Consider the following 14,331-nt stretch of genomic DNA (forward strand, 5'->3'; position numbering starts at 1 on the left):
TTTCCAAGCTCATTAGTTTGCAGGTATTAGCTGAAATGCTTCACATTACTTTGCTTAACATGTAAAAAGGAAATATGGTGGACATGTAATAATATCCTATGGTAGTTGACAGTGGCTTAGACATACTTTGTATCACCAAACAGATCTTTGCCATTTGGCCAGAGGCACACCACTGCTTCTGCATGTGTGTTGTTATAACTAGACACTGGAGGGTGCTCTTGGTCTAACTAAGATATGCATATGGTTTGTTTGGTTTTTTTTTTTTAATAAAAACTGGCTATGCAGATTCTTTTATGTCCTGTTTTTATTATCTCTTTCTCTTAAATTGAGCTCAGAATCCACGATCCCTATGATTTCAATGAGCACAATCAAGCTTTGAAGATAGTGGACTTTTCCTATAGTGTTGACCTGAGAGCGCAGCTAGATGTTTTTCCCCTCAGCGGCTTTCGGACTCTACAGATCTTGGAAGGTCAAAAGATCCTGGCTAACTGTTCTTCTCCCTACCAGGTGAGTGTGAGACCAGCCTGAGCAGACACAGAGAGGGTTTCTTAGTCTCTTATCTATGTAGATAAGCTATGAGAGCTATGTTTACTGCTATCAAGTCTCCTAAAATAGATGACCTGGTTTTCAAATATTGTATCACCACTTCAAGTTAAGTGTAATTTTTCTCTCACAGTGCTAAAGAATATACACATACATGTGCAAACAGGACTGAGTACCTAAGAGCCAGTACGATTTCTACTTACTGTCCATCAGTGTAGTCTTTTATAAGTTATTTTTTAGGATCTTTACTAATAATAAGTTTCCACTCTTGGTACATTGGAATTATTGTGAGGATTAAATACAATATAATGTATGTAAGAAGAACATTAAGGTAAATGTAACATGTTTACATTTTATAAAGATGACATTTTATGCAAACATGTTTGAGGCATTTTGCTGACTGAATAGCTTGAATCTAAAGGAGTCACATGGACCACGTGAGGTCACAGCTAGGATCCATACTTTTTTTTTTTTTTTTTTTTTTTTTGATCGGTTGTGGAGCTTTTACTGAGGACCTTGAACTGGCACTGTTCCTGAGCTCTTTTTGCTCTACCACTTAGAGCCACAGCTCTACTTCTGGTTTTCTGGTGGTTAGATGGAGATAAGAACCTATGGACTTTTGGCTGGGAAGGTAGTTAGTGGAAGAATGCTTGCCTAGCATGCATTAAGCTCTGGGTTTAATTCCTCAGTACCAAATAAACAGAAAAAGCTAGAAGTGGCGTTGTGGCTCAAGTGGTAGAGTGCTAGCCTTGAGCAAAAGAAGCTCAGGGACAGTGCCCAGGCTCTTGAGTTCAAGCCCTAGGACTGGCAAAAAAGAAAAAAAAAAAGAATCTATGAACTTTCCTTCCCAGTCTGGCTTTGAACCATGATCCTTAGATCTCTGCTTCCTGAGTAGCTAGGATTACAGGCATGAGCCATCAGTGCCTAGCTGAGTACATTCCTATTCAGTAGATCTACAGATTCATTTGGTAGTTCAGTTCCTTTGTTGTCTTTTTTTTTTTTTTTTGTTGGTCATGGGGTTTGAACTCTGGGCCTGGGCATTGTCCCTCAGCTCTTCAGCTCAAGGCAAGCAGTCTGCCACTTGAGCCACAGTGCCACTTTAGTTTTCTGGGTGGTTTATTGGATATCAGAATCTCATGGACTTTTCTGCCTGGGCTGGCTTTGAACCATGATCCTTGGATCTCAGCCTCCTGAGTAGCCAAGATTATAGGCATGAGCCACTAGTGCCCAGCAGTTTGTCATCTTTTATTTGTAAAGATAATCCCTAGAGGAGGAGGCAACAATGCTTGATAAGAAATCTACTCACTATCTTGCCCATGTAATTGTAACCACTCTACAGTATTTTCACAATAAAAAAATAAATAAATAAAAATTTAAAAATTTAAAAAAAAAGATAGTCCCTAGAGTTGGCTCTGTTGATTGCTTCTTTAGGGAGTTGTTCCCTTTCCTTTAGGGGTCAGGCACAGTCCCCTGAAAATTATGTCATAAAATAAATTTAGTTAAGCTTTGTAAGGCCTTTCACCATTATGTAAATTAACTTCACAGTAGAGGTAGTGAAATATTTTTAGCTCACAGAGTTTTTTGTGATTTCAGGTAGACCTGTTTGGTATAGCAGATTTAGCACATTTACTATTGTTCAAGGAACACCTACAGGTCTTCTGGGATGGGTCCCTCTGGAAACTCAGCAACAATATTTCTGAGTAAGTATTGGGAATTTTGGGTCTTTGTTGTCCAAATAATTTTCTCTCAAATGTTCTCTCTGCTTTCATTTAAAAAAAAAAAACCTTAATTATCTCAAACCAAGTGCTAAGGTAATTTCACTCATTAGAGTATCAGCAGAGCACCTGGTGTAGGATAAAGGCGTCACTAATTAAAACTAAGAGGCAAAGCCGGGTGTTGGCTCATGCCTGTAATCCTAGCTACTCAGAGAAGGCTGAGATCTGAATATCTCAGTTCAAAACCAGCCCAGCCAGGACATCATAAGACTCTTCTCCAATTAAGCACCAAAAGAGCTAGAAATGAAGCTTTGGCTCAAACAGTAGAGCTCTCATCTTGAGCAGAAAAATTCAGGGATAGCACCAAGGCCCCAAGTTCAAGCCCCAGGACCAGCACACACAGAATAAAAAAATAATAAGAGTTAGTATTCAGATTTCAGGATATTCTGAACCTAGGTGCCATAGAGAGACTGGCATTAAGGCTTCTTGGTTCAGCTGTGCTATCAGGAACATTTGGAAAGAATAATTTTCTAATCAATTGGTGTTAGTCTTAAGCCCTTTTTAATAGTGAGTGTTAATAAGCATCTCTTAAAGAGAGTTTTTAAATTATATACTAATTTTAGGTTATTATTTATTTAATGAGTGGGTAGAACCAAACCAAAGAAGAATCTGCTGGTGAAGAAATAATGATCTTTTAATAAGAGATCTGCTAGGCTTGGAATCATAGTACTCCCTCAAGCATGCTCATAAAATTGATTAAATGCTAGGCTCTACTTTAACTTCCTTTTTTTTTTTTTTTTTTTTTTTTTTCACTTTTTGGTCGCTCTGGGTCAGAACTCTGGGCCTGGTGCTGTCCCTCAGCAATTCAGCTCAAGGCTAACTCTCTACCACTTGAGCCACAGTGCCACTTCTGGCATTTTCTGCTTATGTGGCACTGAGAAATCGAACCCAGGGCCTCATGCATGCAAGGCAAACACTCTACCACTAAGCCATCTTCCCAGCCCCCACTTTAACTTTCTTAACTAATAACTTTCCAGAATAGTTTGGTTTAAAAAAAAAAAAAGTGTTGGGCTGGGAAGGTAGCTCAGTGGTAGAGCACTTGCCTTGCATACCTGAGGCCCTGGGTTCGATTCCTTAGCACCACATAAGCAAAAAGAAAAAAATCCGGAAGTGGCGCTGTGGCTCAAGTGGTAGAGCTTTAGCCTTGAGCTGAAGAGCTGAGGGACAGCGCCCAGGCCCAGAGTTCAGCCCTCACAACCAGACCCCAAAAAAAAAAAAACACAAAAAAAAAAAGTGTTGAAGATTTTGATGTTCTTTCTCTACTCTCCCTTCCAAAACACTGAATTGGTTTTTTTTTTTTTTTTGGTCGGCCGTGGGGCTTGAACTCTGGGCCTGGGCGCTGTCCCTCAGCTCTTCAGCTCAAGGCGAGCGCTCTACCACTTGAGCTACAGCGCCACTTCCGGTTTTCTGGTGGTTTATTGGAGATAGGAGTCTCACGGTCTCTCCTGCCCGGGCTGGCTTTGAACCTCGATCCTCAGATCTCAGCCTCCTGAGTAGCTAGGATTACAGGCGTGAGCCACCAGCGCCCGGCTGAATTGTAATTTTTAAAATTTATTTAATTCATTCACATTTGTCTCTTACATGATTTTTTTTTTCCCCTTTGTTTTTGTGCCAGTCTGGGGCTTAAACTCAGGGCCTGGGTGCTGTCTCTCTGAGCTTTTTTTTTTAAAGCTGGAGGCTAGTGCTTTATCACGTGAGCCACAGCTCCACTTCTAGTTTTTTTTTTTTGTTTGTTTGTTTGTTTTTGTTTTTGTTTTTTGGTCATGGGGCTTGAACTCTGGGCCTGGGAGTTGTCCCTGCGCTCTTCAGCTCAAGGCTAGCACTCTACCACTTGAGCCACAGTGCCACTTCTTGGTTTTCAGAGAGGTTTATTGGAGATAAGAGTCTCAGAGTCTTTCCTGCCTAGGCTGGCTTTGAACCAAGATCCTCAGATCTTAGCCTCCTGAGTAGCTAGGATTATAGGCGTGAGCCACGGATGCCAGGCTACTTCAGCTATTTTTGGTACTTAATTGAGGGCAAGAGTCTCACAGTTTCCTGCCCAGACTGGCTTTGAACTACGATCCTCAGATCTCAGCCTCCTGAGTTAAGGAGGTTTTTACTGGCTTTTACTACATATACTTTTAAAATAGACTTGAAATCAGTGATTAAGCAGGCATCTCCAACTGGCTGTGGTCCCAGAAGGTCTAGCACAGCAGAAACAGTTGAAATTTCCTAACAGCTCTGCCCTCTATCAATCACAATAGAAAAAGGAGAGAACGAGGAGTCATAGGTTTTCAGCAGGTTATTTCAGCCAAATGTGGAGTTATCTAAGAATGGTGAAGAGGACAAACATTCAGGCAAGAAGGGACACTACAGTCTTTCATGACTTAGGCTTTAGGAACATTAGAGGAAACATTTTCTTTTCCTTGTATACAGAAAAGGTGCTTCATCTTAATATACAGAAGAAAATTGTTGATTCACAGGAGACTGAATCTCATGTATGCTGACATGGCTTTTCCTAGGGTGTAGGCCTTCATTGTAATTCCTCCCTGAGTTTCAAGAAACATCTGAGTGATCCCTAACCCTAGAGTTGGAGATGTTACCTCAAATCATCTTGGTTTCATACGTGTACTACTGAGTTAAACTAAAAAAGAGTTGTAATTTTCATATGCCTAATCTTGATGAAAATGGTTTTTATATATTTTTAGGCTAAAAGATGGTGGATTGTGGAATAAATTCTTTGTGCGGATTCTGAATGTCAGTGATGAGTCCACAGAGTCGGTTCTGAGAGAACTCGCAGCAGAAATGAATGAGGTTTTTGACAGCACATTCCACAGTCACCTGAACAAAGCCCTGTGGAATGTAGGGAAGTTAATTAGTCCTGGGGCTTTGCTTCTTCAGAAGGACAGGCAGATTCCTACCTGACACACATGGGTGGACTGTGGAGCACTGGGTCTGTACATGCTGTAATTAACTGACGGTACTTGTAGGCACACTACCAATACTTGTGTCCTTTCTGGTAGTTACTCTGGTCTACTTTCTGAGTAACTGGCATTTTCTACATAGCAGTGGGCCTGTGTCAGCCTTATGACTCACTTTTATTCTAAATGGTTGCATGAGAATGAGCACTCGGTTGCATTTAACCCTTATGTTTCTGCTTTCCTCTGTACACAAATAACCTTGTATTTTATAAATAATAAAGTAGCATTTGTTAAGTTTGTCTCTAACATTTCATCTACTTTTTGTAAACTAATAAATGGTTTGATTTTGCAGAAAGGAATTATTTTACCATGGAAATTTGAGCCTCTTAGGTTTATAGCAGTTATGAAAGGATTGTGATAAGACAGAATAGCCAGTTTGGACCTTTTAGTAAGTGGTCTAGTTTCTAAAGTGGGTAAAATGATGCACATAGGACAAATTTTCTTAAATTTCAAAGGGGTAAAATTGTATTTTCTGTGTATGGCTACATTTCAATATTTCTAGTTCATTATTACCCTTGGTTTTCTATCATGTAGTGTTGCTACTGTTGCTGCGAAAGGAAGGGGCTCAGCAACTTTTCAGAAATAGGATGATCACTGTTCTCTTGCTACACAGTGAAGCAGAGGAGGCAGGATCAGTGAAGAAATGAAAGAGGGTTTTGTTTTAGAAGATTTGGGGGGGGCTGGGGGTTTAGCCCAGCGGAAGGGCGCCTGCCCAGTGCTCGCAACGCCCTGGGTTCGGTCCTCAGCCCTGGTGGGGGGGGGGGAGATTGAGGGGGCAGGATGTCAGAATTAAAAGTAACTTTGAAACATGGATAAATATATAGAAGAAGCACTGGGCACCCAGAAGGAAATGTGCATTACATGGAGACACAGACAAATGGTAGGAAAGGGCAGTGGAATGACCCCATCATCTAGTTCATACCCAGTGTCCCTCCCTGCTGTTGCCTAATACTTGTTTTCAGTCTGTTGTTAATGCCCTAGAATTACTGGAAACCAACATCCTAAATATGACTCAACTAAAAATATTTAAGTATACTGTGTATACCCAAAGCACCGAAACATGACTTGGATCTGAAAGATAACTCCGAAATATTTGCTCTTAACCAAAAATATCATTCTTCAAACTTTCTCACCAGTGCTTTTCACGCTGCTGGTATAAAATGAGGTCTTTTATGTAATTAAGCCCCTCAACCTACCTGCTCTCTTCATTTCCTGTGTCAGTGTGTTGACACATAGATTGGACAGTAAGTAAAGATTCCTTAACATTTGTTAGTGATCTGATCGTCTTAATAGCAAAGTTGCTACATAGACAATGCTTTATTTTGAAAAATACTCAAAGGGAGGCGCTTAAAAAAGAAAATATTTTATTACCCCTCTCTTCATTCTCCATCCCCTCCAACCCCATCCCTTTGTAGAGAAGAGAAGATGGTACCTGACTAATTAGGGCCTATGATGTCTCAGATTTGTCTTTGCCTAAGAAAAGACAAAGTGGATCCTTCTGTTTCTCTTTCCTCCCTTCCTTTCTTTTGTGGCAGGGAGATTTTTTTTTGGGGGGGGGGTGTCCAGTCGTGGGGCCTGAACTCTGGGCCTGGACCCTGTCCAGGCTTTTTTCTTTTTGCATATGTGGTGCTGAGGAATCAAACCCAGGGCTTCATGCATGCAAGGCAAGCGCTCTACCACTGAGCCACCTTCCCAGCCCCACAGGGAGATGTTTTGTTTGCTGGCTTCTAGCTTGTGATTCTCCTGCTTCAGCTTCCCAAGTGCTAGGATTAAAGGTATGTACCACCATACCCAGCTTTCTTGCATTTGATATAGATAGATAGGGATATAGATATTTATAGATATATATGATAGAAACCTTTACTGGGGCAGGAGTAATGATGAACCTGAAGAGGAGGGGGAAAACATATCTAAAAATAGAATTTTCACTTGTTTGAAGAGAGACTGGTAATATAGTGTCTCACCCTTCACACAGTATACATACTATTACAACACTTAGAGAATTTTCACCCAACTATGACAGTTGTATAAGAGACCTCCCTTCCATTCCAAGTTAGACTGCTCCAACAGATGGCAAACCTGAACCTGGGTACAAAGGGCTTCCCTGTAGCAGGAGAACTGCAGGCTTGAGTTTTTGTTTTTGTTTTTGTTTTTTTGTCGATCGTGGGGCTTGCACTCTGAGTCTGAGTGCTGTCCCTCAGCTCTTCAGCTCAAAACTAGCACTCTACCACTTGAGCCACAATGCCACTTCCAGTTTTCTGGTGGTTTATTGGAGATAAGAGTCTCTCGATTTTCCTGCCCAGGCTGGTTTTGAACCAAGATCCTCAGATTTCAGCCTCCTGAGTAGCTAGGATTACAGACGTGAGCCACCAGTGCCACCAGTTGAGCTCTTCTAAAGTAAGATAGGAGCCAAGCCCCAGTGGCTCACACCTGTAATACTCAGGAGGCTGAGACTGGTCCTGGGGCTTGAACTGAGCTTTTCTGTGCAAGACTGGTGGGTGCTCTACTAGCTGAGCCATAGCTCTACTTCCTGCTTTTTATTTTTTTTCTAACTAGGGTTAAGAGTCTCATGGTCTTCTTGCTAGAGCTGGCTCTAAACCTTGATCCTTGGATCTCATCCTCCTGAGTAGCTAGGATTACAGACATGAGTCACTGACACCCAACTAGCTTTCTTTTTTTTTTTTTTTTTTTTTTGTCGGTCGTGGGGCTTGAACTCTGGGCCTGGGCACTGTCTCTCAGCTCTTCAGCTCAAGGCGAGCGCTCTACCACTTGAGCTACAGCGCCACTTCCGGTTTTCTGGTGGTTTATTGGAGATAGGAGTCTCACGGTCTCTCCTGCCCGGGCTGGCTTTGAACCGCAATCCTCAGATCTCAGCCTCCTGAGTAGCTAGGATTACAGGCGTGAGCCACCAGCGCCCGGCCTAGCTTTTCATTTTTTAGATAAAGTTTAGTACTTTCTGGCCCAGGCCAGCCTTAGATGGTGATTCTCCTACTTCTCCCTCCCAAGGAGCTAAGAGTTCATGTGAGCCACCACTCCTGGCTTTTTTTTTTTTTTTTTTTTTTTGTGCTGGTCCTGGAGTTTGACTGCAGGGCCTGGGTGCTGTCCCTGAGCTTTTTTGCTCAAGGATAGTGCCCTACCACTTGAATCACAGCTCCAGTTCCAGCTTTTGGGTGGTTAATTAAATAGTCTCAAGGACTTCCTTGCCCAGGTGGCTGGAACCTCAATCCTCAGATCTCAGTCTCCTGTGTAGATAGGATTGTAGGTGTGAGCCACCAGTGTCCAGCTTGGCTTGTTTTTAAGATAGAGACTCTTTTTTTGCCCATGCTGGCATCAAACCTTGATCTTCTCAGCTCTTCTTCCCAAGTTAGTTAGGATTTAAGTTATGAGCCATCATGTCTGACTTTTCCATCTTTCATTTGCATTATCTCAAGTTGTCATGAGTTGGTTTGCCTCACCTACTCTGGTCAAATCAGACTGCTTCAATGATTCTCGTATCACCCCAAATCCAGAGCATTATGGCCTAGAAAATTCCACCTAATCTCACTTCCATTAGTGCATCTCTGATCTCTGGATGCTGGCAATTCCTGGTTTAATTTGTGTCTGGGGTAAAAGTGAAATTCAGCTTCTGATACATACTTGCTATTAGAATGTTTTAGTAGAAGATGTCTTGTTTATCTCTTGTTTTTTTTTTTATTTTATTTTGGGGGTCCTTTTTTTAATAGGAGATAGTTTTATTCTGATGCTGTCCTTGGTCCTGGGCCTAAAATAGGAAATAAATTCTTTAGTAGTATGATTCAGAAAAGAAATACACATATGAATCTCTGTTCTGCACATACTGCCAGAGGACAGGTGCTATAGAAAGCAGAGAGGGCAAACGGATCCACAGTAACAGTGAGGGCAAGATGCTGTGTTGTCAGGATCACACGTAAGCCCTCTAATAGAGTGGAGAGTGGGAAAGACCCCTGCTTCTTCCAGAACAGGTCCCAGCTCAGCCAGTTCCCCTGGGTCAGTTTTCCTGTGATGAACAGCAACCCATTGCTCAGTGCTATCACAGATCCTTTGTGGGAAGATGTTAGGCTCATTCCTCCATATAGCCTCAGCTTAAAGGAAGTTGGAGTCTCAGCCCCAGAGGAGAGACTTGTGTAAACATGGAAGGTGGTAGGCTCTGTAGGAGCCATGGGCCCCCAATGCAGGAGGTAGCCTGGGTCTAAAGCATCCTCCTGGCACAGACTACTCAGCCCTTTCCCTTATCAATGCTAGGCACATGTTCCACCAGTGAGCCACCCCCAGCATCCTTTGCTGTCTTTTTTATTTTTATTTTTGGTAGGTCGTGGGGCTTGAACTCTGGGCCTGGGCGCTGTCCCTCAGCTCTTCAGCTCAAGGCGAGCGCTCTACCACTTGAGCCACAGCACCACTTCCGGTTTTTTGTGGTTTATTGGAGATAGGAGTCTCACAGTCTTTCCTGCCCGGGCTGGCTTTGAACGATGATCCTCAGATCTCAGCCTCCTGAGTAGCTAGGATTACAGGCGTGAGCCACCAGCGCCCAGCTCTTTGCTGTCTTTTGACTTAACTCACGGTACACAGTGTAGCTAAACATGACCTATAATAATAGTAGGTGAAAGGCATGAATTCTATAATCTAGAGATAAAAGAATGAGTTGTTTCTATTGGAAATAATCAGATAAATATGAGTCCTTAAAACAACTTCAAGATGAGCCAAATAGCAAGTTACTAAGAAAGCCTTTCTTGTCCCCAGTTTTTGTCCACGGGCCATTTAGTTTGAAGGCTCTCAGGCTCACACTTGTGCTGCATCTAGGCCATGTGCAGAGCCCAGGAATCTCTCAGGCTGTGTGCCCTGGTGCAGTAGGCAGGGTCTGGCTGCCCAGTAGTCACTGAAAGGTGTGTCTTGTCCTCTTCCTACTCCTCCAGGAGAAATGGCTTTCTGGCTTAGAGAACAGGGTCTACTTGCCTCATTTACCGACAAGACACTCTGAGTCTTCCTGAGACTCTTCCTACTTGGGCTTAGGCTTTTTTGAGCTATCATATTTTATGTTCTTGTATCACAGGGAAGAGGAAAGGGGAAATACAGGCAGTACTATAGACCTATGAGTTCAGATCAGAAACTGGAAGATCTGGACTGAAGTGCCAGCTTGGCTGGCTCCTAGCTGCCTTCAGGATATGCTATTCTGCCTCTGCTTTCCTTCTGTAGATGAATGAGTGCCCAGGCTTCCTACTCCACAGGGTTCTTCTGAGACTTGACATGAGGTCAACAGCATGAAAATCCCTAGGCTTAAAGTGGGTGGCAGATGTGCCCTTGCCACCCTGCCCAGATCACTGGAGCTGGTGGGCAATCTAAGCCCTGGTTGGCTGAGATGCCTAACATTCTTATGCACTTAGGCCTCCAGCAGCAGCCGGTTGACTCTTGTTCTGCTCTTTGTTGAAACAAGTTCATTCCTTCCAAGGCAGCAAATGATACCTTGCAATGTGGGAGGGAAAAAAATACTAACCAATAAATATTAACTTCTAGTACCGGCCTCGTACTGATGACAGGATATAAAATGGAAAATAATAAGGCATGCTTCATCCCTTCAGGAAGTTTTATCATGTAGTTAGAGATGCAGGGCAAAATAACATCAGAGTCGAGAGAATAATCAGTTAGTTGCTCTACCATTTGAGCCACATCACTTCTGGCTTTTTTGCTGATTAATTGGAGATGGGGTCTCTTGAATTTGTCTGCCTGGGATGGCTTTGAACCTCCATCCTCAGATAGTATTTTCCCGAGTAGCGAGGTTACAAGCATGAGCCACCAGCGCCAAACTGTCAAGCTGGTATTTTATAGATTTCGGTTGACAACCAGTTTCAGGGCAACTTGAAGCTCCATTAAAAACTTCCCCCATGGGCTGGGAAGGTGGCTCAGTGGTAGAGCGCTTGCCTTGCATGTATGAGGCCCTGGGTTCAATTCCTCAGCACCACATAAGCAAAAAGAAAAAAGCTGGAAGTGGCGCTGTGGCTCAAGTGGTAGAGCGCTAGCCTTGAGCTGAAATGCTGAGGGACAGCGCCCAGGCCCAGAGTTCTGGACCCACAACCAGACCCAAAAAAAAAAAAAACAACCCAAAACTTCCCCCAGTCTCTTCTGGGCAAATTTCCGTTGTGTCTTTGCCGGACTGTCATATATTTGAGGCCTAAACCAATTCCTGACAAAGGGAAGAGAATTACGAAGGTTCATTTAAACTAATCCATATTTACCCCTAAACCTGAGGAATCCCTTCTCCCTGAACACAGTCAAGTGAGTGAGTTTCATCCTTGAGGAAGAAGTGAGTAAGGTAGACTTAACTCTGAAAGGAACCACCTGTCTGTTACTTGGGTAGTGTTGGGGATGCAGGGAAAAGGAAGAGTTTGGTAGCAAAATAGCATTCTGGAAACAGATTGCCTGAGCACAAATCCTTGTCCTGTCATTTAGTGGCTGAGCAAGTAAGCTAACCTCACATCTCTGAAAAGGATGTGGTTCTTACCCATATTGCAAATCTGGACAAGGACTTGCTCACGGCATTAATCCCAGTAGTTACACGTGCCCTGGCCTTCCAGCCCCACAAAAAAACCCAACCACAGAGGCAGGCAGTCTTCTAGTGGGCCTTATAACCCTTAGACACTGGCTAAGGTGCTCCCTTTGAGCTATCTTTGCAATGTCACAAAAAAAAAACAAAAACAAAAACAAAACTAAGCTCCCCAGTAAGTTCCTGCTCCACTAAATCCTGCCTTTGCTGCTTCTGAGCTGATCTGGGAAGTTCTTTAGACACTGGGTTGCAGGTTCCTTTGCACAGCTTTGAGGAGTGCCATGATAAGTGGAAAGAGCCTAGCACCTCAGCTACCTCATAGAAGGTTTTTTCCCCTCTGCCACCTACATCTCAACGATGCTTCACACCAGGCCTTGTGAGGAAGAATCCAGTTCCAATCTAACTACTTGAAAACTCCTATTTCTCCCTAGTCAGAGAACCAGTAGTACCTTCTAAACAAGGTTTGGAGGGGTGGAGGCCAGCTGGGCAGAAGCATTCTCTGGTCTGCATCTCAGTTCCTCCTCCTGGCATCGTCCCTGTCTGGAGATTTCCAGCAGATGTCTGATCTGTAGCCCTGAGTGCACAGAACACACCTTCCTTCCCACACTTGGCCTGCCAGCGTTCATGTCTCTCATCCTTTTGACACAGGAGGTAGGGAACTCGGGCAGGACGAAGGGGCTCATGGGGACCTAGAACTCCCTCTCCCACAAGGCTCTGAGCCTTCTTCCCCCTGAGGACCTCGGGTGTTGATCTGGGCATCCTTTGCTACCAGCACCTTAAAGCAGGGGGAGTTGCTGCTGCCCTACTCTCTGGCCGAGCCTACTTGGAGGCCCAGGGCTCAGTACCCCCTTCCTAGAAAGACTGCTTCTGGAGAGCAGGGCTTTGAGGGAATACTGCTTAGGCTCCTCCTAGAGCCTTCTCTGGCTTGCGCAAGAGTTGGGGTGGTGGAAGCCAGGCACTAACATGGGCAGATCCGTGAGACACTAACAGTGACAGGTGGAGAGAGGCCCCCACAGCCAGGAAGACCTGTGGAAAGGCAGGCGGGTTGTGGGGAAGATCCCAAAGATCTAGACTTTCTTTTTTTTTTTTTTTTGTCGGTCAGGGGGCTTGAACTGTGGGCTTGGGTGCTGTCTCTGCACTCTTCAGCTCAAGACAAGCACTCTACCGCTTGAGCCACAGCGCCACTTCTGGTTTTCGAGTGGTTTATTGAAGATAAGAGTCTCACGGACTTTCCTGCCCGAGCTGGCTTTTAACCGCGATCCTCAGATCTCAGCCTCCTGAGTAGCTAGGATGACAGGCGTGAGCCACCAGCATCTGGCTGGATCTAGACCTTTTTGACAGTAAACAGGAATTGTCCTGGAACCTCAAACTTTCTACACATTTTTAGAAAACCTCAGAAACATAACTCATAAAAACTTGATTTCATTATTAAATTGGTCTTTCCAAATACTTTACCACATGTTTTTTGTTTTTGTTTTTGTTTGTTTTTTGGTTGGTCGTGGGGCTTGAACTCTGGGCCTGGGCACTGTCCCTGAATTCTTCAGCTCAAGGCCAGTGCTCTACCACTTGAGCCAATTCCAGCTTTTTCTGCTTATGTGGTGCTGAGGAATCGAACCCAGGGCCTGATGCATGTGAGGCAAGCACTCTACACTGAGCCACCTTCCCAGCCTGCTACATGTGTTTTAAAACCGGAGGAACAGAACAGGAGTGAGCCAGACCTGCCCAAATGGTGCAGGAAAGCCAGATGGCCATGGGATCTGCAGGTATTTGTTCATTCACAAAAACAGAAGAGACCAGGTTGGAAGAGTTAAGAAATTGTAAGGACACTGGCCTAGCCCTGGGAGCCAAAACCAAAGGCAGAGACGTCTGTGGACATCATCATGGCTGCTTTAAACAGAATTGTAGGAATGTCACACTGGGCTTCCTGCCTAAAGAAGCCCGCATTGAAGAAAAGGGACCAATCTAAGCCTTGGAAAAGGTAGGCTGAGTTCCAGTCCTGACTGCCTCTCATTTCCTCTGCGGCTTTTCTGAGTCACTGAATCTCTCGGGGCTGCAGCTGGCATAGTTAGGAGAATAGGGCTGATCTTCCCCTCTCAGCTGTGTTATCCATGAAGAAGGGAAGTCAGGGTGTCTACAGCAGAAACACTCTACATGAACAGCTGTGCTACACCAAAGGGTCACACTGGCTTTCGCACCCCAGAGAGCTCACAGGAATACTGGGACTACCGGAGGGGTGACTGTTAGGATAGAGGGTACCAGGCATACCACTTAAGCCAGGACCACAGGGACCTGAGGCCAGCCCCCTGCGGAGGGCTTCTTCCTATGGCTGGTGGATCTTCCCCTCATTACAACCTATGAAATAAAACCAGATGTAAGCTTGCAGATATTCTCCCAAGTCACAAAATTACACACAAAACAGGAATTGATCTCAGTTTTTGCAGGCCATCAATTTTCAGAACACACAGAATCAATCAACACTTGCTGATTGATCATACTCAAA

General features: G+C 44.0%; 1 protein-coding gene across 3 annotated transcripts in view; it reads left to right on the forward strand.

Annotated features, from left to right (window-relative positions):
• Bub1b (BUB1 mitotic checkpoint serine/threonine kinase B) overlaps positions 1-5,497 on the forward strand; it is a 58,829-nt gene extending 53,332 nt beyond the window's left edge. For all 3 annotated transcript variants that reach the window (XM_070005772.1, XM_070005773.1, XM_070005771.1), the window contains 3 exons: positions 336-507; positions 2,137-2,243; positions 5,006-5,497. In XM_070005772.1, the coding sequence (XP_069861873.1) occupies positions 336-507; positions 2,137-2,243; positions 5,006-5,222 (496 nt within the window). In that variant the 3' untranslated portion in view covers positions 5,223-5,497. The remainder of the gene's footprint in view (positions 1-335; positions 508-2,136; positions 2,244-5,005) is intronic.
• The last annotated feature ends 8,834 nt before the right edge of the window (positions 5,498-14,331 follow it).

The sequence above is a fragment of the Dipodomys merriami genome, unplaced genomic scaffold, assembly GCF_024711535.1.
Source record: "Dipodomys merriami isolate MVZ:Mamm:240054 unplaced genomic scaffold, mDipMer1.0.p SCAF_69, whole genome shotgun sequence".
NCBI classification, from domain to species: Eukaryota; Metazoa; Chordata; class Mammalia; order Rodentia; family Heteromyidae; genus Dipodomys; species Dipodomys merriami.